The sequence below is a fragment of the Zootoca vivipara genome, chromosome 12 (genome assembly GCF_963506605.1).
Source record: "Zootoca vivipara chromosome 12, rZooViv1.1, whole genome shotgun sequence".
In the NCBI taxonomy this organism is placed as follows: domain Eukaryota; kingdom Metazoa; phylum Chordata; class Lepidosauria; order Squamata; family Lacertidae; genus Zootoca; species Zootoca vivipara.
In genome coordinates this window covers 1729065-1755884 of record NC_083287.1, presented here as the reverse complement: position 1 = coordinate 1755884, position 26820 = coordinate 1729065, and the positions used below count along the sequence as shown (strand labels likewise).

The window sequence follows — 26820 nt, the reverse complement described above, 5'->3', positions numbered from 1 at the left end:
GCAGAAATAAAGCCAAAATGAAAAGGCCATGTGTGAAAAACTAAGTACACCTTATGATTCAATAGCTTTACACCTTTAGCAGTAATAACATGAAGTCATTGTTTTCTGTAGGACTTTATGCATCTTTCTCATCATTGTGGAGGAATTTTGGCCTGTTCTTCTTTACAGCATTGCTTCAGTTCATGGAGGTTTGCTGGCATTTGTTTATGCACAGCTCTCTTAAGGTCCCATACAGCATTTCAACTGGGTTGAGGTCTGGACTTTGAGTGGGCCATTGCAACCCCTTGCTTCTTTTCTTTTTCAGATATTCTGTTGTAGATTTGCTGGTGTGCTTGGGATCCTTGGCCTGTGGCATGACCCAGTTTCGGCCACGCCTCAGCTTTTGGGAAGATGGCCTCACATTAGAATACTTTGGTGTGCAGAGGAGTTTCAGGTCAACTCAATGACTGCAAGGCTCCCAGGTGCCCTGTGACTGCAAAACAAGCCCAAATCATCACCACCATTCTCAACAGTTGGCATATGTTTGGTTTTTGCCAAATGTGGTGCTGTGCATTATGGCCAAACATCTCCACTTTGATCTCATCTGTCCAAAGAACATTGCTCCAAAAGTCTTGTGTTTTGTTCAGATGCAACTTTGCAAACCAAATTCGTGCTGCCATGTTCTTTTTCAGAGAGATGAGGCTTTCTCTTGGAAACCCTTCCAAACAAACCATACTTGTTTTGTCTTTTTCTATAATTGTACTGTCATGAAACTTAACATTTAAACTGAGGCCTGAAGAGCCTGAGATGTAACTCTTGGGTTTCCTGCAATTTATCTGAGTGTTGCACAGTCTGACCTTGGGGTGAATTTGCTGAGACATCCACTCCTGAGAAGATTGACAACTGTCTTAAATGTTTTCCACTTTTAAATAATCTTTCTCACTGTAGAATGATGAACATAAAGTTGGTTGGAGATGGCCTTAGAACCCTTCCCAGTTTCATGGGCAGCAGCACTTGCTTCTCTGAGAGCATTGTGTTGTCTTTCCTCCTTGGCATTGTGTTAAAACACATCTGAATGCTCAAGACCAGCAAACTGACAAAACTTTGGCTCTTATAGAGGTGGGCACACTTGCTGGTGATCAATTAAGCAAGGGCATTTGATTAGCAGATCGGGTCCTCCCTCAAAGAGGGCACGTGTTGTGGTGAGACTTGGAGACCGACCTCCTGTGTTGTGGGTGGGTAAGATTGATCAGACACAACATCCGATTGGTAGGTCCCTCAATGTTGGGTTCAATCTGGCCAATGGGGCACAGTCCAAACGGATCGAGGGACCTATATATGCCCATGCACGTGTCTCAGAGCTTCCTCTTTCAGTATGTGCATTCGGAACAGCAACAGCGTGTCCTCTGTGCAACCGAGAGAGAGAGAGAGAGAGATTTACCTTCGACAGATCGTCCTGGTGATCTTTTTTCCTTTATTCCCCTTGATTCCCCTTGATTTTTCCAATAGTTGTTATTCCCTCCTGGTTAATTCCCTTCCTTTCCTTGCCTTTCCCTTCCCCCCAGAGGGGCTTTCACCCCATGGGGCTTCGGCACCTTGAGCGCTCCCAGTCCGTGGAGCTTGCCACTGCCTGTTAATTGTCAGCTTTCGCACAGCGGCTTTACCTTACAATCCCGGCTGCGGCTGCAGCCTTTGGGGCTTGAAAAATTTGTTGGGAAACCGATTGCTTGAGGCTTCGCCGAGAGTTCCCTCTCCGAGCGAGTTGCTTTTTTTTCTTCTGCTTAAGGGGCTGGTGGGGAATTTCCCGGGGTCGGTAACCCCCTCCTCCCCCCCCCCCAGTTTAAATGCGATTGCCATTTTACCTTCTTTCAAGGCGGAGGCCTTCACCCAGCTAATTTGGTGGAAGCGTCATTTTGATTGCGGGGTTCCCCCCTTTTTAATCCCATTTGTATTTCTGTAATTCCCCTTGTTTTATTGAGAAGGTTTTGGGATGCCTATTCAGAGGAATCCCAGTCCTGCTCTCTCTTCCAAAAATGTGATTAGAGGCCCATCTCAGTCCCTGCGTTCAGTGCCTTCCCCAGCGATCCCCCAGTATACTCTGGATCGTTTGGGTGCAATTATGGCAGATATTGGATCAGATCCTGTGGCCACATCAAGGTTTAATACTGAGCTGGAGTCTTTGGCTCAGCAGTTTGGGAGGCAGCCTGTGTCTCAGCCCAGCCCCTCCACGTCTTCTACTGTTTTTGAGGCCCATGATCCTTCAGATGTGAGTGAAGGAAGTGAGGTTTTTTATTCTTCTGGTGCCTTGTTCTCCCAATTCCAAACTTCCAGGATTCCAGTCCCAGGTAGTCCTAGGGGTTGTCCTAGGAGTATGGGTGCTATGATGCAGTGGGCCTTCCAGTCTGGACTGCCTCGTTCACAGTCAGCACCCCTGGGGCCTGGGAGTTCAGGGCCTCAATTTGTACAGTGTGTGTGGGGGGGGGGTCTTCTTCCCAGCCAAGCTCCTCGCATGCTTTTGGTTCTGTGCAGGTCCAGTCTGCTCCTTCAAGGGAGGCTCTCAGCATCCAGTCTTCTGAGGAGGATCTTTCTGTGCCTAGAGTCCCTTCTTCGGGTGGAAAGTGGCAGAAGAGTCATCGCTCCAAACGCAGGGCTAAGAGGTGCAGAGATGGCGATTCCTCCTCTTCTACTGGTACATCTTCTCAGACCTCTGGTGATGATTCAGATGTGGCATTGGGCCTGTATTGGGGTCATGGTGAGGGGGCTTCAGACCTTCCTAGGTGGGCATGGCAGCATAGAGCCAACACCCACAGTATGGCCTACCTTTGGAATGCATTGATGGCGAACCGTTCAAAGACGTTAAAGTTTTGAGCAATGTTGTTAGGGACGTTATCCCAGAGCACTTCTTCCAGCCGCCGCCTCGCCTGCCTTCCCTGGCATGGGGCGCAGCTTCGGACACCTCCAAAGCTGCGTCTCATGCCGGCTGTGCGCAGCGAGGTGGCGGCCGGGAGAAGCGCTCTTCTCCCGGCCGCCGCCTCGTCTCCCTTCCCCGGCATGGGGACGCAGCTTCGGAGACCATGCCGGCTGTGCGCAGCGAGGCGGCGGGGAGAAGCTCTTCTCCTCGTCACCGCCTCCCGCCTGGATCGGACAGGCGGCGGGGGGGAAACCTTTGCCTTCTTCCCGCCCTAGTGTTCCGCTGGTCTTTGCCGGTTGCCCCTCACTGCTCGCGGCAACCGGCAGAGACCAGCGGAACACAAAGGGGAACCAGCTGCAGTGTGAGAAGAAGGCAAAGGAAGATCAGCTGAGAGGCGCTGACAGCTGTCATATACATACATACAATCAGTCTATGTAGCCAACTGCTGCCTTTTTAATATATATTTCAAGGCTCTTATATGTGATTTTCTCTTTTATGGTTTTACTTGTAAAATGCCTAATAAATGTTTGATAAGTATTTTCTGTGCTATGCGCAGCGAACTGAGGCTTATTTGCTGGTCTGTTTATGAGGCAGCCTTTTCAATTGCAATTTTGGTGCACTGCGTGTGGGTGAAGTGGTGCTGGAATTAGCACGAGGAAGGGCTCCCAGGGGCTTGTTTTTGCAGGATGTTCAGCTATCTGGTGCTGAGCTGGTGCTCATGATTCGTAATTCAAAAACGGACCAGTTGGGCAGAGGCGGCTTGTTGAGGCTGCCTGCCACTGGTAAGCCTGGCCCTTGTCCAGTGAAAGATGCCAAGAGATATTCGTCACTTCGCCCGCCTGGGGATGGACCCTTCCTGGTCGATGAGGATGGGTCCCTGTTAAAGAGGCATCAATTTGCTGCAGTAATGTTAAGGCCTGCAGCCTGCTGGCCAATGAGTTTGCACCTCATTCCTTCTGTATTGGGGCAGCTACTACCACTGCGCATTGGGGCCTTTCCATCGACAGGATTAAGGATCTGGGCCGCTGGAAATCTGAAGCATACAAGGGTTATGTCTGGATGCGGCACTGAGGTGCAGTTGCTAATGTTGTTTTGTTCATTCCTAGGTCGCCTACCCTGCATGTCTGGATAGCATTGTCCACTGAGCCAGCCGAAAGGCAGCAGAGTCTGGATTTGGACGCAGGCTCAGACTCCCTGACCACGTCTGCGTATCCTGGATATGCAGATGAGGAATGCGTTGGGAGGAGCTTCTCCCAATGGTGTGGGCGAAGGTGTCTGCGGAAGGCACGCCTGGGGCGATGGTGGTGCAGCTGCGTGAGAACGATTTGCTGGAAGCTCCCGGCTTGAGCCTGTGGACCCGCATGCAGGAGGACTAGGAAGAGTTGGAGGCAGCTCTTCCCGGACTCAAAATTTTCTGGTCGCAGCTGTTGCAGCGACATGTGTGGCGAGGAAGACGATGCCCAGCTGCCACCGAGTGGGCCAAGAGGCGCGTCCAGAGCGCAGTGGCCAAGAAGGTTCTGGCCTTGGGCAGGACTGTGATCCGTCACCCGGGCATTACCTTCCGTGATGCGTCCCTTTATAGGCTTGATGGGGTTCATCTGTCTGTGACTGGGAATGATTTATGGCTGACCTCCATGTCAGCGGGGTTAAGGGATTGGTTACAGGTGTGAGTGGTTGGCAGCAAGCGGGGGGCTCGTGTGGTGGATAGGCATTGGTTCAGGTGATAGGGATGGGAGAACACTCTCGCCATCCCTATGTGAAGGGTATTCCATTAAAGGAATCCAGGGACTCAAATGGTTTGGTCAACCCTTGAGAGGGGGTTGTGCCCATGCATGCCTGAGTCCAGGGGGATATCTGGGTGGTGGACATAGTTTGTTCCCAGCTTTCCGCCTATCCAGGTGTTCACCCTTGGCACCGCTACCTGCAAGGGTGCAGGGAGCTAGTCGAACCAGAGCCTATGCAACCACTCACTTTCTGTAATCAATAAAGTTGTGGCCTAAATTCTGCCAAAAACCAAACCAAAATTTGAGCATGTGTGAATTTAGGGGGGAGGTATCTGGGCCTGAACACACAACCCCTGCCTGCTACTTAGCCTCTTAATTCCTATGGAAGCAGTAAGAGTGTATTTAGTTTTTCACACACTATTTCTCCATTTTGGCTTTAAAGATAAAGGTCAAGGGACCCCTGACCATTAGGTCCAGTCGTGACCGACTCTGGGGTTGCAGCGCTCATCTCGCTTTATTGGCCGAGGGAGCTGGCGTACAGCTTCCGGGTCATGTGGCCAGCATGACAGGACACCACCCGCGTCCCTATTTTGGCTTTATTTCTGCTAAATAAATCATGAGACAGTGTAATATGACATGTGAGGTTGTGTTAACTAATTTTAAGACCTGCAAAGGAAGAGAGGATTGTTCTTATGTCTTCATATGTAAAACCACATAACTCAAAGAGGCTGCCCTTTCTTCTTCCTGTAACTACATCTCCCACTGGCTGGTGCTAGGAAATATGAATTCTTTTAAATCTAGTAGATATTTTCTCATGTATAAGAGCATATCCCTGACCAGCATTATCTCTTACTATTGGCTGCCCTACACCATGGTATACGAATAGTAATAATCTAACTTTTTCTGAGTTCCTCCTGCTTTTTATTCATACCTATTGCTATTTTCCCCCCAATAATATTGCTCAGCTGCAGGAATTCTGACAAGGCTGACGCACAAGATGCCCAGTGCTCATCAGTTTCCCTCTTTTGTTTTGGTATCGGACACTGCGTGTTTCACTCTGGCATTTGTGGGGGGGCACAGCTGTCGGGTTTTCACCCTTGAACTGGGAGAATGGGGGTCGCTACGGGTAGCTGCTTTCATGTGACCAGGCTGTTGGCCACATTTGCTCTCTAAGCCTCATATTTTCTAAAGAAAGGAAAAGGAAGCACAACCCTTTTCTTTTGGTTATGACCTCGGATGGTTAGCCACAATGACAAACTTAGTTGGTCTCTAAGGTGCTAGTGGAAGGAATTTTTATTATTATTATTTTGTTTCAACTACGTCAGACCAACACAGCTACCTACCTGTAACTACCGGTATTAATATTCTGGTTCCTCTCAGGAAATCTGGGCTCAGTTCTCTTCCACTCCTTTCTCCCTTGCTTGCTCGCTCTCTGTTTCGCTTTGCCTGCTTGATTACTCCCTGTCCGGTTCCCTGTTTGTATTCATTTAGCTTTTCTGTTTAGACTGGGGCACCAATCTTTTCTCCTCCCCTGGCAAGTGTCTAGCCCAGGGATGTCCTGAACATTGCAATGCTGAGCAGAAAAGATGGTATAGCTTTCTGTGTCAGCTTTGAAAGGGAGGGTGAAAATGCAGCTCCTTTTCTGTCAGCGTCACTCAGGAAAATTAGTAAGGAATTGTGGGAGCCTTCTCTCACACCTAAATGCAGGATGGCTTTGAAACTTACTCTCTTTCTCTGAACACCCAAATGTAGCTTTCTCCCAAAAGAAAGAGATTGTTGCCACCCCAAGATGAGATTCCAGAGGTCCCAGGCTTGCCCAGAGTTTGTGTCCTTTTGGAAATGAGGCCCAGCAGAGACTGTGGTGGGGTCTTTGTAATAAAAGCTTATTTACACCTGAAACTGTGATGGAGGGGTTCACAGCATTAACACCCCAAGGGGTCTATTTCCTTCCATAGCCGCAGCCTTGGATTCAAGCAGAAATCAAATGTTGCTCTCAAACGTTGCTCTGGCTCTCTCTCCAACTTGCTGCTTTGCTTCTAGGTCACCTCACTGCCCCATCGCTGCTCCCAACTGGCTTTATCTGTGGAGGGAGGGGGCACCACCCATTTGACGAATGTCACTGAGCCCTATAATCCCCCATCACCTCCCCTGGAAGCTGTAGTAGTAGTAGTAGTAGTAATAATAATAATAATTTTATTATTTATACCCCATTCGATCTTTTAATCCTTGCTGGATCTCAGGGATTAGAGGGGTCCGGCATTCCTGCCCCCAAACTCAAAGCACTAGGTTTGAGTTACAACACTGTGCCAGACCTTGGCTATTAATAGATGTATTCTTTCTGTTCTATTAGTTTCAATTGTTGTACTGTTAATTAATTAAGAAATTAATAATGAAAGCAACCAGAATTCAGAATTCAGCAGATTTCATGTATTCAAGTATGTCAGATTCAGACATGAGCAAATGATCTCACAATGTGTTTGGAGTTCTGGTTTTGTTTGTAAACAAAAGTCAGAATTGGGTGTGTAATTTGAATTGAAACTCAAAATCTGAAATCTGGTTTTTCAACAATAACCAAGTTTGGTGCTTTGCTATTTGATTTTATTACATGAAATATGAATGGTCTCACTTTACAATGGGTTCAACCCTGCACAGAAATCTGAAAGATATACATCAAAGGATGAACGCCCTTCATTTCTAAAGCAGACAATTCAGCAAACCAAATCGAGAGATTCTTACGTGAGCCTGTGAACGGGAGTGGATGGGAGACTGATAGCAGCACCGTGTTTTGGCTATTTCTCTTCCCCACCGAGGCTTGACCCTGGCTCTCATGGCCTTGGCTGCTGCTGCTGCTGCTGCTGTTAGAATGTCCTGCTTATCAGGGTGAAGCAAGCAGCCCCAAGCAGAAGTGTCTGCTTAGTGAGGGTAACCTCCTCTACAAAAACCCAGCTGGGTGGCAGCCTTCTCAAAGCCTGGCTTCTTTGCTTTTGTCTTTCTCCAGCTGGACCTCTACCCGGCCGTCACCTACACCCTGCCAGCAGCATCAAGCCTTCAGTTCCACTCATTGAAGTCACTCTTCCTAGGAAAAGTAATAGGTAAGGACACGTTTTTAAGAGCTTTTGTTTCTTGGTTTGCTTATGGTTGTAAGGTTTAATCAGAGGGTTAAGCCTATAAAGCTATAAGGCCCAGAATATGATTAAATGGCATTTTAAAAAAAATAGGGGCTGCTTTGTTCTATCAATTTATTGCAGACCTTTCATTAACTTGAAATGACTGGTCTGTTGGAATTATAGTGTTATGCAGTCAAACAACTCAATGGCAGGTGAGTGAAACATCCAGGTGCCTAAGGGCTGAAGGCTGGCATTGCAGCATCTGATTCTGAGGGATTCTGCTGTTCATGTGCTTATTTATTAATTACTATAATTTAATAAATTTGTATACTGTCTTGTCGTGGCGAAGGGGCTTAAATAACTTGGAGAAGTTATGTTTTGACCAAACGTGATCCACCTGGAGAAGGAACTGGCAAGCCACTCCAGTATCCCTGCCAAGAAAACTCCATGGACAAAGACAACAGGCATATAAAAGTTATGACGCTGGAAGATGAGCCCCTCAGGTCGGAAGGCGTCCAACATGCTACTGAGGAAGAGCGGAGGACAAGTACAAGTAGATTCAGAGCTGATGAAGCGGCTGGGCCAAAGCCGAAAGGACGCTCAGTTGCGGATATGCCTGGAAGCGAAAGGAAAGTCCGATGCTGCAAAGAAAAATATTGCATAGGAACCTGGAATGTAAGAACCATGAATGGAGGTAAGCTGGATGTGGTCAAAAATGAGATGACAAGAATAAATATCGACATCCTGGGCATCAGTGAACTAAAATGGAAGGGAATGGGCGAATTCAGTTCGGGTGACTATCATATCTACTACTGTGGGCAAGAATCCCATAGTAGAAATGGAGTGGCCCTCATAGTCAACAAAAGAGTGGCAAAAGCTGTAATGGGATGCAATCTCAAAAATGACAGAATGATCTCGATACGAATCCAAGGCAGACCTTTTAACATCACAGTAATCCAAGTTTATGCACCAACTACCGATGCTGAAGAAAGTGAAATTGACCAATTCTGTGAAGACTTACAACACCTTCTAGAAATGACACCAAAGAAGGATGTTCTTCTCATTACAGGGGATTGGAATGCTAAAGTAGGGAATCAAGAGATAAAAGGAACAACTGGCAAGTTTGGCCTTGGAGTTCAAAATGAAGCAGGGCAAAGGCTAATAGAGTTCTGTCAAGAGAACAAGCTGGTCATCACAAACACTCTTTTCCAACAACACAAGAGACGACTCTACACATGGATATCACCAAATGGGCACCATCGAAATCAGATTGATTATATTCTCTGCAGCCAAAGATGGAGAAGCTCTGTACAGTCAGCAAAAACAAGACCTGGAGCTGACTGTAACTCAGATCATCAGCTTCTTATAGCAAAATTCCAGCTTAAACTGAAGAAAGTAGAAAAAACCACTGGGCCAGTAAGATACAATCTAAATCAAATCCCTTATGAATACACAGTGGAAGTGAGGGACAGGTTTAAGGATTTAGATTTGGTGGACAGAGTGCCTGAAGAACTATGGATGGAGGCTCGTAACATTCTACAGGAGGCAGCAACGAAAACCATCCCAAGGAAAAGGAAATGCAAGAAAGCAAAATGGCTGTCCAACGAGGCCTTACAAATAGCGGAGGAGAGGAGGCATGCAAAATGTAAGGGAGATAGGGAAAGATACAGGAAACTGAATGCAGATTTCCAAAAAATAGCAAGGAGAGACAAGAGGGCCTTCTTAAATGAGCAATTCAAAGAAATAAAAAGGTAAAGGGGCCCCTGACCATTAGGTCCAGTCGTGACCGACTCTGGGGTTGCGCGCTCATCTCGCATTATTGGCCGAGGGAGCCGGCGTGTAGCTTCCAGGTCATGTGGCCAGCATGACAAACCCACTTCTGGCAAACCAGAGCAGCACATGGAAACACCGTTTACCTTCCCGCTGTAACGGTTCCTATTTATCTACTTGCATTTTGATGTGCTTTCGAACTGCTAGGTTGGCAGGAGCTGGGACCAAGCAACGGGAGCTCACCCCGTCACAGGGATTCGAACCGCCGACCTTCTGATCAGCAAGCCCTAGGCTCAGTGGTTTAACCACAGCGCCACCTGGGTCCCTTCGAATTCAAAGAAATAGAGGAAAACAATAGAATGGGGAAAACCAGAGATCTGTTCAAGAAAATTGGAGATATGAAAGGAACATTTCATACAAAGATTACCATAATAAAGAAACAAAAGGGGTAAGGACCTAAAAGAAGCAGAAAACATCAAGAAGAGGTGGCAAGAATACACAGAGGAATTATAACAGAAAGATATGGAGGTCTCGTACACCCCAGGTGTGGTTGCTGACCTTGAGCCAGACATCTTGGAGAGTGAAGTCAAATGGGCCTTAGAAAGCACTGCTAATAACAAGGCCAGTGGAAGTGATGATATTCCAGCTGAACTATTTAAAATTTTAAAAGATGCTGTTGTTAAGGTGCTACACCCAATATGCCAGCAAGTTTGGAAAACTCAGCAATGGCCAGAGGATTGGAGAAGATCAGTCTACATCCCAATTCCAAAGAAGGGCAGTGCCAAAGAATGCTCCAACTACCGCACAATTGCGCTCATTTCACACGCTAGCAAGGTTATGCTTAAAATTCTACAAGGCAGGCTTAGGCAGTATGTGGACTGAGAACTCCCAGAAGTGCAAGCTGGATTTCGAAGGGGCAGAGGAACCAGAGACCAAATAGTAAACATGTGCTGGATTATGGAGAAAGCTAGAGAGTTCCAGAAAAATGTCTACTTCTGCTTCATTGATTATGCAAAAGCCTTTGACTGTGTCGACCACAGCAAACTATGGCAAGTTCTTAAAAGAATGGGAGTGCCTGATCACCTCATCTGTCTCCTGAGAAATCTCTATGTGGGACAAGAAGCTACAGTTAGAACTGGATATGGGTTCAAAATTGGGAAAGGAGTACGACAAGGTTGTATATTGTCTCCCTGCTTATTCAACTTATATGCAGAATTCATAATGCGAAAGGCCGGACTAGATGAATCCCAAGCCGGAATTAAGATTGCCGGAAGAAATATCAACAACCTCAGGTATGCAGATGACACAACCTTGATGGCAGAAAGTGAGGAGGAATTAAAGAACCTTTTAATGAGGGTGAAAGAGGAGAGCGCAAAATATGGTCTGAAGCTCAACATCAAAAAAACCAAGATCATGGCCACTGGTCCCATCACCTCCTGGCAAATAGAAGGGGAAGAAATGGAGGCAGTGAGAGATTTTACTTTCTTGGGCTCCTTGATCACTGCAGATGGTGACAGCAGTCACGAAATTAAAAGACGCCTGCTTCTTGGGAGAAAAGCAATGACAAACCTAGACAGCATCTTAAAAAGCAGAGACATCACCTTGCCTACAAAGGTCCGTATAGTTAAAGCTATGGTTTTCCCAGTAGTGATGTATGGAAGTGAGAGCTGGACCATAAAGAAGGCTGATCGCCGAAGAATTGATGCTTTTGAATTGTAGTGCTGGAGGAGACTCTTGAGAGTCCCATGGACTGCAAGAAGATCAAACCTATCAATTCTGAAGGAAATCAGCCCTGAGTGCTTCACTGGAAGGACAGATCGTGAAGCTGAGGCTCCAATACTTTGGCCACCTCATGAGAAGAGAAGACTCCCTGGAAAAGACCCTGATGTTGGGAAAGATTGAGGGCACTAGGAGAAGGGGACGACAGAGGACGAGATGGTTGGACAGTGTTCTCGAAGCTACCAACATGAGTTTGACCAAACTGCGGGAGGCGGTGCAAGACAGGAGTGCCTGGTGTGCTATGGTCCATGGGGTCACGAAGAGTCGGACACGACTAAATGACTAAACAACAACAACAATACCGCCCTTCATCTAAAGATCACAGGGCAGTTTACAGCACAAAGTTAATGGGCGGAGATCAGGAGTGGGACAATCAAAGAGGTGCAAGCTGTGGGTTAAACCACAGAGTCTAGGTCGGTGGTTCGAATCCCTGTGATGGGGTGAGCTCCTGTTGCTCGGTTCCTGCTCCTGCCCACCTAGCAGTTTGAAAGCACCTCAAAGTGCAAGTAAATAGGTACCGCTCTGGCCAGAAGATAAACAGCGTTTCCGTGTGTGCTCTGGTTCGCCAGAAGCAGCTTAGTCATGCTGGTCACATGACCCGGAAGCTGTACGCCGGCTCCCTTGGCCAGTAAAGTGAGATGAGTGCCGCAACCCCAGAGTTGTCCGCAACTGGACCTAACTGTCAGGTACCTTTACCTTTACGAGCTGTAACAGCAGACTTGTATCCACAGTAAATATCAGGGTTCGGACGCTGGCAGGGAAGAGTGCTTTGTAGTTCTGTATCTAACTAGACATGGCACCATCAAGCTTCTGAATCAGATAGGAAATGTATTGTGGTTGGGTCACTTAGCGGCTTCTAGTCCCCAGTGCAATGAAGTCATCACTACGTGCCAAGACTGGGTTGTCCTGCCCACTTGCCAAAGTTTGCCTGTGTAGAGTGGGAGAGATAAGATCCAGTTCCCCCCACCCTTTCCTACACCTTGTGGGAGCTGTGCAAGAACCAAGGATGCACTCCCATGCCCCATTGTGTCAATCCCTACTGTGTGTGAACCCAGCAGTAATATACAGTGGTGTAGCATGGGGGGACCGGGGGGGTGTCATATGCCCCTGGAGAGAGAGGGGGGGAGAGAGAGAGAGAGAGAGAGAGAGAGAGAGAGAGAGAGAGAGAGAGAGAGAGAGAGAGAGAGAATGGCATTTCCCCAAGTCCAATCCGTCATCCCTTATAGCACCCACAAGACAGGCTTTCCTTTCTTTGGGCTTGAAGGGCATCTCTGGTTGCTTAGCAGTGCTCAGTGTTCATGCCTGTGTGAGTCTGGGGAAAATGCCATTCTAGCACGCACCCTTTCTTTCCACCTCCTGTCTCCTGTTTCCTTTCTCCCTCTGCTGTGACAAGAGTATTCCTCATTTTTGCTACATTCACCCAGTATTCTAAGTAGGTTTGTGTGAATCACTCTACCCAACCACGCACACAAAAAGAAAGCAACTCAGTTTATTTATGACATAGCTTTATATTGTGCATGAAAGATTATGTGGCTGCAAAGATACTGAGCTGTCTCCATAAGGTGAGGAGGATAAGAGTCTTTGCAAATGCTTTGGAGTTCCCTTCCGCCCACCGGGAAGCTGGCACACTGAAAAGGGAGAGGCGGGGTTCTCGCTTGCTGTTGGGGAGCTTTGACAGGGAGCTGCTGGGAGAGGCTCCAGCTTCCCCGTCAAAACCGTTCCCACCCACCTCTTTGGGGCTCCCCTCCCGCACTCCTGCCATGCAGAGGAGGCTTGGAAGGCAAGCTGCACGCCCGGGCATGCAGGGAAAGGGGAGGCTGCCGGCAAAGCCACACAGCTCCCCCACTCGTTGGGGCACCCCTGAGAGGGCAGTGCTGTGGTGCAATGCGCCACTAAGCTCTATGAGAAAGAAGGCTCTGCTTCCCCCCAAATCATTATGTTGACCTTTCCCCCAGTTCCACAGTCCCAGGATTATATTAGCAAGCTGTTTCATCAAGTTCCATGAAACTAGAAGGATTGTTTAAGGATTTTGTGATCAAGAGATCAAACTACCACATTCTTTAATACATCTGTGTGATTGACACTTATAAAGACCTTCGGATGTGCAAATTTAATTTTGCTCTCTCACTCACTCTCTCCTACACACACATATCCCTTTTAAATCATTTCATTGGAAATGGACTGTTGTCAACACAATGGCCTACTTTGCATGCAATTCTAAGCCAAATCACAGCTTGGCACAAATGAGCAAATGTGCTTGTTCCAGGAGAGACAATCTTCTGATCCTGCTGCATCTACACTGCTGTGAGCTAAGCTATGGTTTGGCATAGCATCACACTCATGGCGTACCCTGACATCCCATGAGCAGGAAGCCATAAACCATGGCTACATGCAAGATAGCAGCAGAATTATTGGCCCCCAGCAAAGGATGAGATTGGTCACAGTCTGCCTCCTCTGAGGGGCAGTGCACAGTGCAGTGTAGTGGTGAGAATATCAGCCTAGGTCTGGGGAGACCAAGCTTCAAATCCCCACTCAGCCATGAAGGCCCCCCGCCCTCAGTGATCTTGGACTGGTCACCATCCTTTGAGCTCCCCTACCCCACAGGGTTATTGTGAGAATAAAAGTTGAAAGGCAGGATCTGTGTTTCTTGGAGGAAAGGTGGAATATTAATGTAATAACCGACTACAACGGAACTGATCACTTTGTAATAATATACAGGCTGGTTATAATAATATACAGGCTGGTTAATAATATACAGGTTGATTATGTTGTAAGCCAGATCTGATTTTCTGCTTGTAAATTCTGATGAATTCTGATGATGCAGCCATTTTTTGCCAAGGGACATGCAGGGCTGGCCTTTTGTTGAGAGGCATAGAAAGCTGTGCAGGACATCTTCTGTACTCCCAGTGTCTGTTGGTATATTAGAATTCCCCCTCTCTGCACTAAAGACAGACAGTTTTGTTGGCCAAACGATCGTTTTGTTGTAATTTCTGAAGAGTTGCTTGTGGGACACCATGTAGCATGTTAAAGAGGTCTCATTTTCCTTTCCAGCGGCAGAGAAAAGAGGACTATTTGAAGTGGCAGAGGCAGGCATTGTTGCAGGATGCTTTAACAAAGCCCTTCCTTGAGAAGGAAGCTGAACCATGCAGTGAAAAACAGGCAGGTGGACAGGACACAATCAGACCCTTCAACTACAGCTCGTAATTTGTGGTGCCTTTCTACCTGTGCTGCTTTGCCAAAGTGCAACAAATGTCCTTTCTTTCGCCTGCGTCTGCAATTCTCCTGGGAATGTTTGTCTGGTTGAACCAACTCTTTCTCCTTTTTGTCCATTAAGAAACTCTCAGAATCACTGCCTTCCCCAGCTGTCTTTATGTGTTAGCCCGATGATTTGCTTTTTCTTCTTCATTAGTTTGTAAACACTTTTTCTGTTGCAAAGAGCCACAGAAACATGGGGCTGTGGTAAGGAGGCACAAATTATTATTAATCATCATCATCATCATCATTATTTACTAGCTGGCTCTGCCACGCGTTGCTGTGGGTTATTTGTGTGATTTCCCCTACCTTGTGCCGATCCATGACGTATCCCTGTGATTCCCCCCTCATCCCTGTGAATCTCCCAACTCTGTCCTGATCCATGACCTATTATGCCCCATCTTCCCCCCACCCCGACTTACCCCTGTGATTTCCTTCCTCTCCTCCGTCCAACCCCCCCCCCCCGGGTTATCCCTGTGACCCGTTCATTTTGCACACAATCACTCCCCCAATGCGCGTGTTCTGTGAAATTTTGCCCTGTCCCAACCCTGACTCCCCTACCCACCTGTGTTATGTGAAATAACATTTATTCTACCCAAAGGCACAGCCCTGTAAAAGGCCCATATTCAGTTGATTGTATGCTGCGGCCTATTCGCGCGTCCCCATCCCCCACCCCGGCAGGCCCCTAAATCCACTCAGCCTAGTCTGCAACGCCGAGGTAAGATACTGTGGAGAGGGCAGGTTTCATCCCTGTGTCTCCCCCCACCCTGTTCTGACCCATTACCTATCTCTGCCACCTATTTGCCCCCCACCCACCCCCCAGACAGGCCCCTACTTCCACTTGGCAATGTTGGGCCTTGTTACTGCAAAAGGCCTGTTTTCAGTTGTTTGCTGTGGAATTTTGTGATGTCATCTGGTGGCGCGGCTTTTGGGGCAGCAGTGGGCGATCTGCCTTTCTATTGGATGCTGCTGGAGTCTTCAGAGCTGCTGGTGACATCTAATTTGGGCGCCACTTTTTGTGTTTAATCATTATTTTAGGTATGAAAGGTTTGCTTTTGGGGGAAAAAAATTATGCCAGATCCCTCACTGATGAGCATGGAACGTTGTGGCCAAATTTGTTACATTACAGTTCAGCGGTTATGGAGAAAGGCTGTGACCTCTGCGCACGCAATGCCTACATTTATATAGATAGAGTATTTATACTCTGCCCATCTGGCTGGGTTTCACCAGCCACTCTGGGCAGCTTCCAAACAGAATATTAAAATACAATAATCTATTAAACATTTAAAGCTTCCCGAAACAGGGCTGCCTTCAGGTGTCTTCTAAAAGTCTGGTAGTTGTTTTTCTCTTTGACATCTGATGGGAGGGCGTTCCACAGGACGGGCGCCACTACCAAGAAGGCCCTCTGCCTGGTTCCCTGCAACTTGGCTTCTTGCAGTGAGGGAACCGCCAGAAGGCCCTCGGCGCTGGACCTCAGTGTCCGGGCAGAACGATGCGGGTGGAGACGCTCCTTCAGCTATACTGGACCGAGGCCGTTTAGGGCTTTAAAGGTCAGCACCAACACTTTGGACTGTGCTCGGAACGTACCGGGAGCCAATGTAGGTCTTTCAGGACTGGTGTTATGTGGTCTCGGCGGCCGCTCCCAGTCACCAGTCTAGCTGCCGCATTCTGAATTAGTTGTAGTTTCCGGGTCACCTTCAAAGGTAGCCCCACATAAAGCGCATTACAGTAGTCCAAGCAAGAGATAACTAGAGCGTGCACCACTCTGGGGAGACAGTCCGCGGGCAGGTAGGGTCTCAGCCTGCGTACCAGATGGAGCCGCCCTGGACACAGAATTAACCTGCGTCTCCATGGAAATGAAAGAGGGGGCTCAAAAAAAACATTGCTATACTCGAAGCAAGGAGGGCCCTGCATGTTGTGATTGTGGGGAGGGCATAGAGAGGAAGAGAGCATCTAAAGATTCTGCCCCCAAAACAGGGTAGCTACACAAGTAACGCTGACAAAAAACCCCACACATATTAAGCAAAATAGAAACATCTTCACCCAACCCCACCCTACCCATCTCTCCCCCATCTACCTCTTTCCCCCTTTTCTTCCCAATGTCTCAACAAATGAAACTGATTTGTAAAAATGTTGTGAGAGACATTGCACATATCTTTGTAAACCAACAACAACAACAACAACAACAAGGTAGCTAACGAAAGTGGAACCCAAGTAGGCAGAAAACTGTACGTAGTGGAGACTGAAGACTAGGAGGAGCATATTGATTTGAACTCATCAGTCAGTTTTTTGAAGGTAGACTTTTAGTATTTTTCAAACCATTATCTAAATCACTTCACTACTGACATGGTTCTGCTAAGAGCCTTCCCTCCCCATTCAGTTCCTGCTCACTGTCAAATTGCTCTTACTTCTTTTGAAAAAGCCTTTGTAGGCATCACCGTTTTTGCTTCTGAGCTGAATAGATCATGGTGGGAGGATGCAAGACAAAAGAGTCTGTGGCTGATAAGGGCCTGAGACATAAATTGCTTGGGCTCTGCAAACCTGCATCTTCCTTGCATGCCTCCAGTATACTGCCTTTCCCCTTGAACCACAACACACCCAAGGAATTCAGAGAGATAAATCACAAACAAAACAACTCTGTGTGTAGGTTTACGATTCATGTAACAGAGACTGAAATCCAGGTATCTCATGGTCAGAGTTCTGTTGAGACTGCAGCAGCGCAAGTCTACACAGAGAGAGTTTCCCTCATGGACTTATTTCAGAAATATTTGGATTGCTTGGCTTTGAGATACTGAGTTGCTCCAGTCGTCATTATTTTGGCATTGTATACATCATTTAAGATTTCATGAAATAGAAATTGTTGAAATGCTGTTTGTTGTTGTAAATGAGCTTTTGTAAATTTACACACAGAGTTGTTCAGTTTGTGATTTTCCATGTATGGTGCCAGTCATGATCAGACCTGCTTTTCAATGTTTACATGATACATTACAAATAGAAGCTCAAGGTTGTCTTTAGCTCCATTCTGCTTCCCCACTGAAAGGCCTCCTCTTGTACAGGGTGAGTCTTTGAAAAGAGGCCCTGTGGAACATGTGTGCTCTGTATCCATGGGGCCTCTTTTAAAGGACTCACCCGATAATTCCCTGAAAATAAATTCAAGGGCACTGAGCACAGCAGCAGAACCATCAATATGGAATGAAGAGATTTTACCTTCCCACAATTTACATGCATATTCAGTGCAAACTAATTAAAGGGTAAAGATCAAAACTTGAAAAAGTGTTCATTTATATAGAGGATGCAGCAAGAATACCCTGATTTTTAAAGGAACATTGCACTTATGCAGGTGAGCAGTTTAACTTAACTGTCTCTCCATGTGCATTCAGGACTGAAACAGCCTTGGTCACCCTGATGGAGGACCTTCAATGGGAGAGTAACACTGGAGTGTGACCATGATGCTTCTACTCGATCTCTCACCATCTTTGGAGATCATCAATCCCCTGGACCATCTGTGGGGGGTGGGGATGATGGAGACTGTTCTGCAGGAGTTCCAATAGTATCTCCCTGGGCAGTTCCAGAAGATATCATTTGGCAAATGTTTCTCAGCCCCCTAATACAGGGCACTAGATTGTCTCCAGTGTTACTGAGCATCTATATGAAGCCACGGAGAGTGATCATTAGGATATTTGGAGTGAGGTGCCATCAATATGCTGATCTCTGTAACATTTTATTCAAAGGGGCTGTACAGGTCCTGGACCAGTCTGATAAACCGAGTGAATCATGGAAAGACAAACGCTCTGGGTGTGAGCAGATTCTGGACTGGAAGACCAGCCAGTTCTCTGCAGGGAGTTGCACTGAAGGAGCAGAGGTGTAGTCAGGGAGTACTCCTGGATCTAGCTCTGTCGCTAGGAGTGCCATTTACCCACTTTGGCTGGTAAGGCAACTCTAGTCATTCCTGGATCAGGGTAGCTTGACCACAGTTGTCTATGCAGGGGCAACCTCAGGGCTGTACTACTGCAATGCACTGTATGCAGGGCTACCCTTGGGCTTGGGGGAGAGGCTACAGCTAATGCAGAATGGAGTAGTTAGGCTGCTTGTAGGGGAAACTGCTACCAGGATACTACCGTCTGTGGGTTCTGAACTTGCCAACAATTGATTACCGCACCAAGTTCAAGCTTTTTTGTATGGTGGAGCCATAGAATATGCACATTAACTTATACGGATTCAACTATATGCACTCAGTTTTTTTAAAAAAGTGTGGGTGACCAGCAAAAAACAACAACAACCCCAACACAGATGATTCCACTTACTATTCCATTCAACCAGAGGCCTAGGAGTGAGTGTGAATCCCTTGCTGGGTGCAATATGTGTTGCTTCTCACAACATGGCCCCTAAGTGCAAGCCACTTACCTGTGTGTCCTCTGATGCTCAATCAAAGAGACAGTGATTCCCATCGGGGAGAGCGATCTCTGGAGCTTTCAAGGACCCGCTGTGATCAACCATCTGCACATTTTGAGGATCATAGAATCATAGAGTTGGAAGAGACCACAAGGGCCATCCAGTCCAACCCCCTGCCAAGCAGGAAATGTAGCACCCTGCTTGTGGTTGACACTTAGCTGGAATGAAATATTCAACGCAGCAATAGAAAAATTAAAATAATTTATTTGTCAGACAAATAAATGAGAGGCACAGTGGTATAGTTACCAAAAAGCTCTGCCTGCTCTAGCCCTGCTGGTCAGCACTTATATTCCCTCAGCCCAGCTCCCTTGCTCCTCCTTTTGGCTGCCTCTGTCCAATCAGCTTGGTTGAAATTCCTATTGGCTGTGTGCTAGAGCCAATGATAAAAGATACACCCATTTCCTATTACCTTTTATGGGAGACAAAGAGCTATATTTCCTTCTATCATAAATGGCAGACAAGTAGTCATATATCTTTACATTTGCCTAAACAAGGAACCTTAATTACCAGATCACCTTTGCCCTTGCATTCCAAAACACACATCTCTGTGTAGCACCATTGACCACATCAGTCTTAAAGGAAAAACCTAACACAAAGCATTCCTGACATATGGCTGTCAAGCCTCTGCTTAAAGACCTCCAAAGAAGGAGACTCCACCACACTCCTTGGCAGCAAATTCCACTGCCGAACAGCTCTTACTGTCAGGAAGTTCTTCCTAATGTTTAGGTGCAATCTTCTTTCTTGTAGCTTGAATCCATTGCTCTGTGTCTGCTTCTCTGGAGCAGCAGAAAACAACCTTTCACCCTCTTCTATATGACAACCTTTTATATATTTGAACATGACTATCATATCACCCCTTAACCTTCTCTTCTCCAGGCTAAACATACCCAGCTCCCTAAGCCGTTCCTCATAAGGCATTGTTTCCAGGCCTTTGACCAGGATAAAGTCTCGTACTTCAGAGTGACTTTGATTCCGCTGTTTTTGCAGTTTTAATTGAAGTACCCAGTGCCAAAATCTGGGATGTGTCGTGGGCTCATTTTCAGTTTACGCAGCCTGATGTGGACAAGGTACTTGTGGCTATTTGCCCAACTGCATGTCCTCTTGAGCCACATCACTTGGTTCACGAAATCTAGCAGAGGGGGTTGTTGGTTGGGTCCACAGCACTGTTAATGATTCATTGCACGAGAGACTGGCCCCTCTCACCTTGAAAGAGACAGTGGGACAGACACTCCTAAAGAAACTGGCCCTGGACCCTTTGGTTAGGTCAGTCAGTCAAATTTATTTGTTAGAAACCGTTGGTCATCACAACAATACAGACAGTATAGAAGTATACTTTGGGTATCCATATGACATATAAATTGGTTCAAATGTACTTCCAAATGGATGTGTAATACTTGAGATTTTTTGTTCACCGCTACCAGGAATATATAGTGTGTCTGATGAGGTCACTTAGCGGTTATTCCACAGAATGGATTGTCCAAGCGCCGTGACAAGTATAGGTGGCAACGGAGCATCCAGGTGAAGACGAGACGTATATATGAAGGTGGCAAGGGAGTATCCGAAAGCAAAAAGTATCCAAGATTCCTGTAGCATGGTTGCTGGCAGAAGTGAGACCCTGTCGGCATATTACACCTCTGCTCAGAGATTTGCACTGGCTGCCAAGTTGTCATCTGGCCAGATTCAGAGTGCTCTCGTTAGTGTATAAAGCCCTTAACAGATTGGGACCAGTCTCCCTTGGGAAGAGTCTTGCCCCACATATGCCTGGTCAGCTTCAGTCTGCAGAACTGGCACTTTGACAGGTGCCACACAATGACTGTTCTGTGCTTGCAAGGAAGAAATCCTGCAAGATATTCTGAACTTTAAGCTAGGAGGGGAGCTTGTTGGAAGCAGACCCACATGCCTTTTCTGGAAATGCCCTGCAAAATACTTTGGAGTTGCATGTGGCTCAGATCAGCCTGCTCTGCTCCATCCAGCAGCAGCTGCAGCTTTTCATAGAATTGCAGAGTTGGAAGGGACCCCAAGGTCATCTGGCTTTTAGGGTTGCCAGACTCAACAGAGGACCTTTAATTGCCCTGCTCTCTTTTGAGTCTGGAAACCTTAAAGAGAAGCCAGCAGACCCTTTGTTTAATTTCCAAGCAGAGGGTCTGCTGGTTTCTCTTTAAGGTTTCCGGACTCAAAAGAGAGCAGGGCAATAAAAGACACAGAAGTCGTGTCCTCTCTTGAGTCTGGCAACCCTACTGGCTTTTAATGAATGAATGCAGGGAAATGGTTAATACAGACTTTGTTGCAACACCTACACAAGCCAGCCATCGTTTCCCTTCCCAACCCAAGTCACAAATGCAGAAAAATTAAGTAAAAACTAGATATTTATTATAGAAAGAAACTCACACTGCATCCATGCTCTTTCTCTCTAGCAAGGTCACAAAACTAATACAGTACTCGCCCAAAGAACAAAAGATCCTCAAAGTAGAAGACACATCCTGTTGCTTCTCTGGCTACCAGGACATGCTACAAGCTTTTAGAAGATCTGGCCTTCAAGGAAACAACTCAGGGCATGCTCAGAACTGATGTACCGTATTATTCAGATAGGTGCAGTGCTGCTCCTCAAGCGGCTGAATTGCCCTCATAACAACAGAGGGAGTGGGAATCTGCCCAGCAGGGTCTGGAAAGCTGACTGTCCTAATATCCAAATGTCTGCCACATGTTTTTCTACCTAGAGAAACATGGGAAGGAGCTCTTTGCTGTAGCCCTACTTTTGGATTAGGATTGGTGGCATGTTGCAGGAAATGGATTGGCCGAGAAGAGATTTACTGAAAGGTCTCCAGCAGCATATCTCAGTTTAAACGAAAGTATAAAAAATGTGTGGGACAGAAAAGAGTGTGTTACTCTGAGATAATGATGATGATGATGATGACGACAATGATGATGACGATGGCGACGATGACGATGACGACTGGCAGCGTAGGGTGTTAAAAATAGCCCACATTTGGAGGACTGTGACCCAGTAGTCCCAGTGGAACAGGAGTTCCACAACTCCATGGGATGGTAGCCAGAGTTAATTCAGACTTGAAGGCGAGGGTCTCGGGTCACTGTTTATTCATATTTTTACCTATTTGCAACATATTGATTTAAACACCTATACATGCCACATGTCTTCCAGATGAGGTGAGCTAGAAATGGCAGCTACCGGTAAATATTGTTAAAGAACTCTATATTTTCTGTATCAACCAATAAAGGCAGAACCTCAGGAAGGTCTGAAAGAGTTTGGTGATGCAGCATGAAATCTTGCTTTGAGAATCAAGCCCAGCTCCCTTCAGGTGCTGGGAAATGGAGGTCCCTAAAGCCACAACGTTTGTTGCTCAGACAGAGCCACCCATATCAATCAGAACAGTTGCCAGCAAGGAGCTTTTTATTATGCCTGGGGAGAAGAGGAGAAAGACATTAATATGCCAGGAGGGTAATAAAAATCATAAGCATCAACATTTCCCCCTTCAAGCTTCTCTTTGGCACCACTCCTTTGAAACATCTCATGGCATAGGGTGCCATTTGCCATTTGCGTGTAGAAACACATCACAAAAGTTCTGGAGGGCTTATTAAGCCCGGTGTTTGTTAATGGCAAGGAACAGAAAGATTAGCATCGTAAACCACCGTTTTGCCCAGTTCACATTTAGAAACAACCTGGTCACTCTCCTATATGGCCTGGAAGCTGTAATTGGTCCCAGACTCAGCACCCAAGATTTTAAGAGGCGCTCACTTTCTTTGAGGCAGTGCCTCTCTTGGAATCAGACTAAACTACACATGACATGAGTCACCTGGCTTTCCCTTAGAGTAGGATATACCCAGTCCCGGGGGGGGGGGCATGTTGGGACAAATTGTTGTTTTTGAAACATGGTACCGGTAGTATGCCTGGGCACACCTTGCATACACCTAGCAATGCTACCCACAGGGTCATCTTTACCCGGGGGTGCAAGGGGTGCAGTGCACCTGAGCACCGAATTCTGGTGGGCACCAAATGTATCGGCAGCCGTGAAAAGCAATGGAGCAAAAGTCCCCGCTCCCTCCTCTGTCGCTCTGTTACTCCATAGTGTCAAATATTCCTGACGAGTCAGGCAGCAAAAGCAGCTATTTCCGCTGCATCGTTGTTATAGGTGAGAAAAGCTCAAAAACTTTGAGTCGGTCCCCCCTTTAAAAATGGGGGCATGGGTGGCGCTGTGGTGTAAACCACAGAGCCTAGGGCTTGCCGATCAGAAGGTCAGCAGTTCGAATCCCCACAACAGGATGAGCTCCCGTTGTTCAGTCCCAGCTCCTGCCCACCTAGCAGTTCAAAAGCACATCAAGTGCAAGTAGATAAATAGGTACAGCTCTGGCGGGAAGGTAAGCAGCATTTCCGTGCGCTGCTCTGGTTCGCCAGTAGCGGCTTAGTCATGCTGGCCACATAACCTGGAAGCTGTCTGCGGACCCATAGAGTGAGATGAGCATGCAACTGGACATTTAAATTAAATTTGGGGGTGCTGAGTGGATCTTTGCACCCTGGCAGCACATATGCTAAAGACGGCCCTGGCTACCCATGAGAGTATGGCTCCGACAAACACAAAGCTCAGATGGTACCCAATATTTCCCTCTCCACCAGCACCTCTTCACAATTTGGGAATCAATACATTACATGTTTACATACCTTAGTAATTAAAAACTTGATAATAAATATTCATAAACATGGAAGTATTTGTTGTTGAGGGTGGTATTTTTTTAAGGACTGGGGTGGTGAACATTTCAGCTTCAACTACCTTGAAGTGGACTCTGGCTCATGAAAGTTCATGCTATAATAAATCTGTGTCCTGAGAAATCTTAACTATTCTGTTGTTGCTGCTGCTTCGTCTCTGGATTTTCATTCTGATTACTCCTTGGTTCTCTTCTGCACTTAATGCATTTCTTCAGGAAGCAGGAAAGCATCCAACCAATGTGAAATAAAGGGCTTAGAGCGGCAGGAAACAAATCTATCACGCCAAGACGTAGCATTTCTCTTCTTACCAAGAGACACTCAGAAACTCCAAATCAACAGAAGTAGCCAATTATTGCTAAATTAAATTCACATTTTATGTTCACTGCATGCCAATTATGCTACTAGTAAAACATTGATAAAAGCATTGAGGCAGCCCTCCAAGTGGTATAGAAATCAGGAGGGGGCTATTTTCCAGCCTTTTCTTCCATGCACACAGATACTTGGAGATCTACATTTAAAGACTTTTGCAAACATCTCCGAAAAAGGCTTGTCCCTATTTCTATTTTACTGCCACGATCCTTGTTCCAGCGAATGCACCTCTGTGCAGGATGCTATGATAGCTGTGTTCCACATCTACTGCCTCTGTATTCCAGTTGCTTTCTCCTGGGAACCCCAAGGGAGGAGAAGGCTCTTGTCCTCAGGTCCTGCTGTCTGACTTGCCAGAGGCATCTGGTTGGCCAATGTGAAAAGAGGAGGCTGCCTCAGCTGCGCCTTTGACCTGACCCAGCAGGACTCTCCATATGTTCTTACACAAGCTGCTAGAGCTCAGAGGAAGCTGCGTGTCATTCTCCTTGTGTGTGGCTTGTGTGTATCTAGGTCAGTCAGAACACAACCCCACACTTGTTGCATCCTGTGATGCCGCTGCGTCTGCAACCCTCATTAAAAACAGCAGGCCGACCCTGTCTGAATCTACTCTGTGTAATTGACTTTTAGCAATGTGTGAAACTTTGATTTCCTGAAGGAAAATTGTGGAGTTTCTCAGGGCAATTGCAAGCAACCAGCTTAGTATTTTCAATTAGTTTGTATGTAGACCATGATTATTTTTGGAAGTTTGGTCCTCGAGTGGTTCTTGGAACCCTGTTGGCATTTCAAAATAAAACTAACAGTACAACAAAGCAAAATTGTTGTTGTTGTTGAGTCGTTTAGTCATATCCGACTCTACATGAGTCATGACCCCATGGACCAGAACACGCCAGGCATTCCTGTCTTCCACTGCTTCCCACAGTTTGGTCAGACTCATGTTGGTAGCTTCAAGAACACTGTCCAACCATCTCGTTCTCTGTCGTTCCCTGAGTATTGGAGCCTCAGCTTCAGGATCTGTCCTTCCAGTGAGCACTCAGGGCTGATTTCCTTCAGAATGGATAGGTTTCCTGCTTGGCAGGGGGTTGGACTGGATGGCCCTTGTGGTCTCTTCCAACTCTATGATTCTATGATTCTATGATTCTCCTTCCCAACATCAGGGTCTTTTCCAGGGAGTCTTCTCTTCTCATGAGGTGGCCAAAGTATTGGAGCCTCAGCTTCAGGATCTGTCCTTCCAGTGAGCACTCAGGACTGATTTCCCTAAGAATACTTAAGAGCCTCCTCCAGCACCAGAATTCAAAAGCATCAATTCTTCGGCGATCAGCCTTCTTTATGGTCCAGTTCTCACTTCCATACATCACTACTGGGAAAACCATAGCTTTAACTATACGGACCTTTGTCGGCAAGGTGATGTCTCTGCTTTTTAAGATGCTGTCTAGGTTTGTCATTGCTTTTCTCCCAAGAAGCAGGCGTCCTTTAATTTCGTGACTGCTATCACCATCTGCAGTGATCATGGAGCCCAAGAAAGTAAAATCTTCTTACTAATATTAGCCATCTTTGAGATGCTGTAAGGATTACTGAAATAATATATGTGAACTGCTTTGAGTATGTCAGTGTGGTATTGTTGTTGTTTAGTCATGTCCAACTCTTCATGACTCCATGGACCAGAGCACGCCAGGCACTCCTGTCTTCCACTGCTTCCCACAGTTTGGTCAGACTCATGTTGGTAGCTTCGAGAACACTGTCCAACCATCTCGTCCTCTGTGCCCTCAATCTTTCCCAACATCAGGGGCTTCTCATCGCCGCACGTCGCGGCACACCAGCCAGCGTCTCGCGGCACACTAGTGTGCCGCGGAACAGCGGTTGAGAAACGCTGTCCTAGTGCCCTCAATCTTTCCCAACATCAGGGTCTTTTCCAGGGAGTCTTCTCTTCTCATGAGGTGGCCAAAGTATTGGAGCCTCAGCTTCAGGATCTGTCCTTCCAGTGAGCACTCAGGGCTGATTTCCTTCAGAATGGATAGGTTTGATCTTCTTGCAGTCCATGGGACTTTCCTTCATGGATCACTGCCTTGTCGTGGTGAAGGGGCTTGAATAACTCAGAGAAACTTATGCGCTATGCTGTGCAGGGCCACCCAAGACGGACAGGTCATAGTGGAGAGTTTTGACTAAACGTGATCCACCTGGAGAAGGAACTGGCAAGCCACTCCAGTATCCCTGCCAAGAAAACTCCATGGACAAAGACAACAAAGCAAAATGCTTATTCTCAAAGATACATTTATACTCTGCAATAAGGTATTCCCATGTATCTATTAGGAGATGATGATGATGATGATGATGATGATGATGATGATGATGATGATGATAATGATGATTTTATTATTTGTATGCAGCCCATCTGACTGGGTTGCCCCAGGCATGCTGGACGGCTCCCGACAAAATATTAAAAACACAGTAAAACATCAGTGATTAAAAACCTCCCTGAACAGGGCTGCCTTCAGGTGTCTTCTAAAAGTCAAATAGTTGCTGGTTGATTTGATGTTAATAGCAGCCTTAACTAAATATTAAAAATTGGCAGTTTATATTAGATAAAAGGGCAGTTGTTTTTGCTCATATTCTAAATCTTATGACATTACGTAATGTCATTACGTACATTATGTTATTTTGTTTGGATTTAATTCGTTCCACGGGTCTTTTCTTATAACGAAAAATTCATCTAGCGAATCCCATAGGAATGCATTGTAATTGGTTTGCTGGGGAAATAGAAGT

The 26820-nt window shown here is 46.5% G+C and overlaps 1 protein-coding gene across 1 annotated transcript in view; it reads left to right on the top strand.

The window, feature by feature from the left end:
* Window positions 1-26820, top strand: part of CNTNAP2 (contactin associated protein 2) — an 869542-nt gene that overhangs the window by 821548 nt on the left and 21174 nt on the right. The window contains exon 21 of the mRNA XM_035101355.2: window positions 7613-7706. Coding sequence (XP_034957246.2) covers window positions 7613-7706 — 94 coding nt within the window. The remainder of the gene's footprint in view (window positions 1-7612; window positions 7707-26820) is intronic.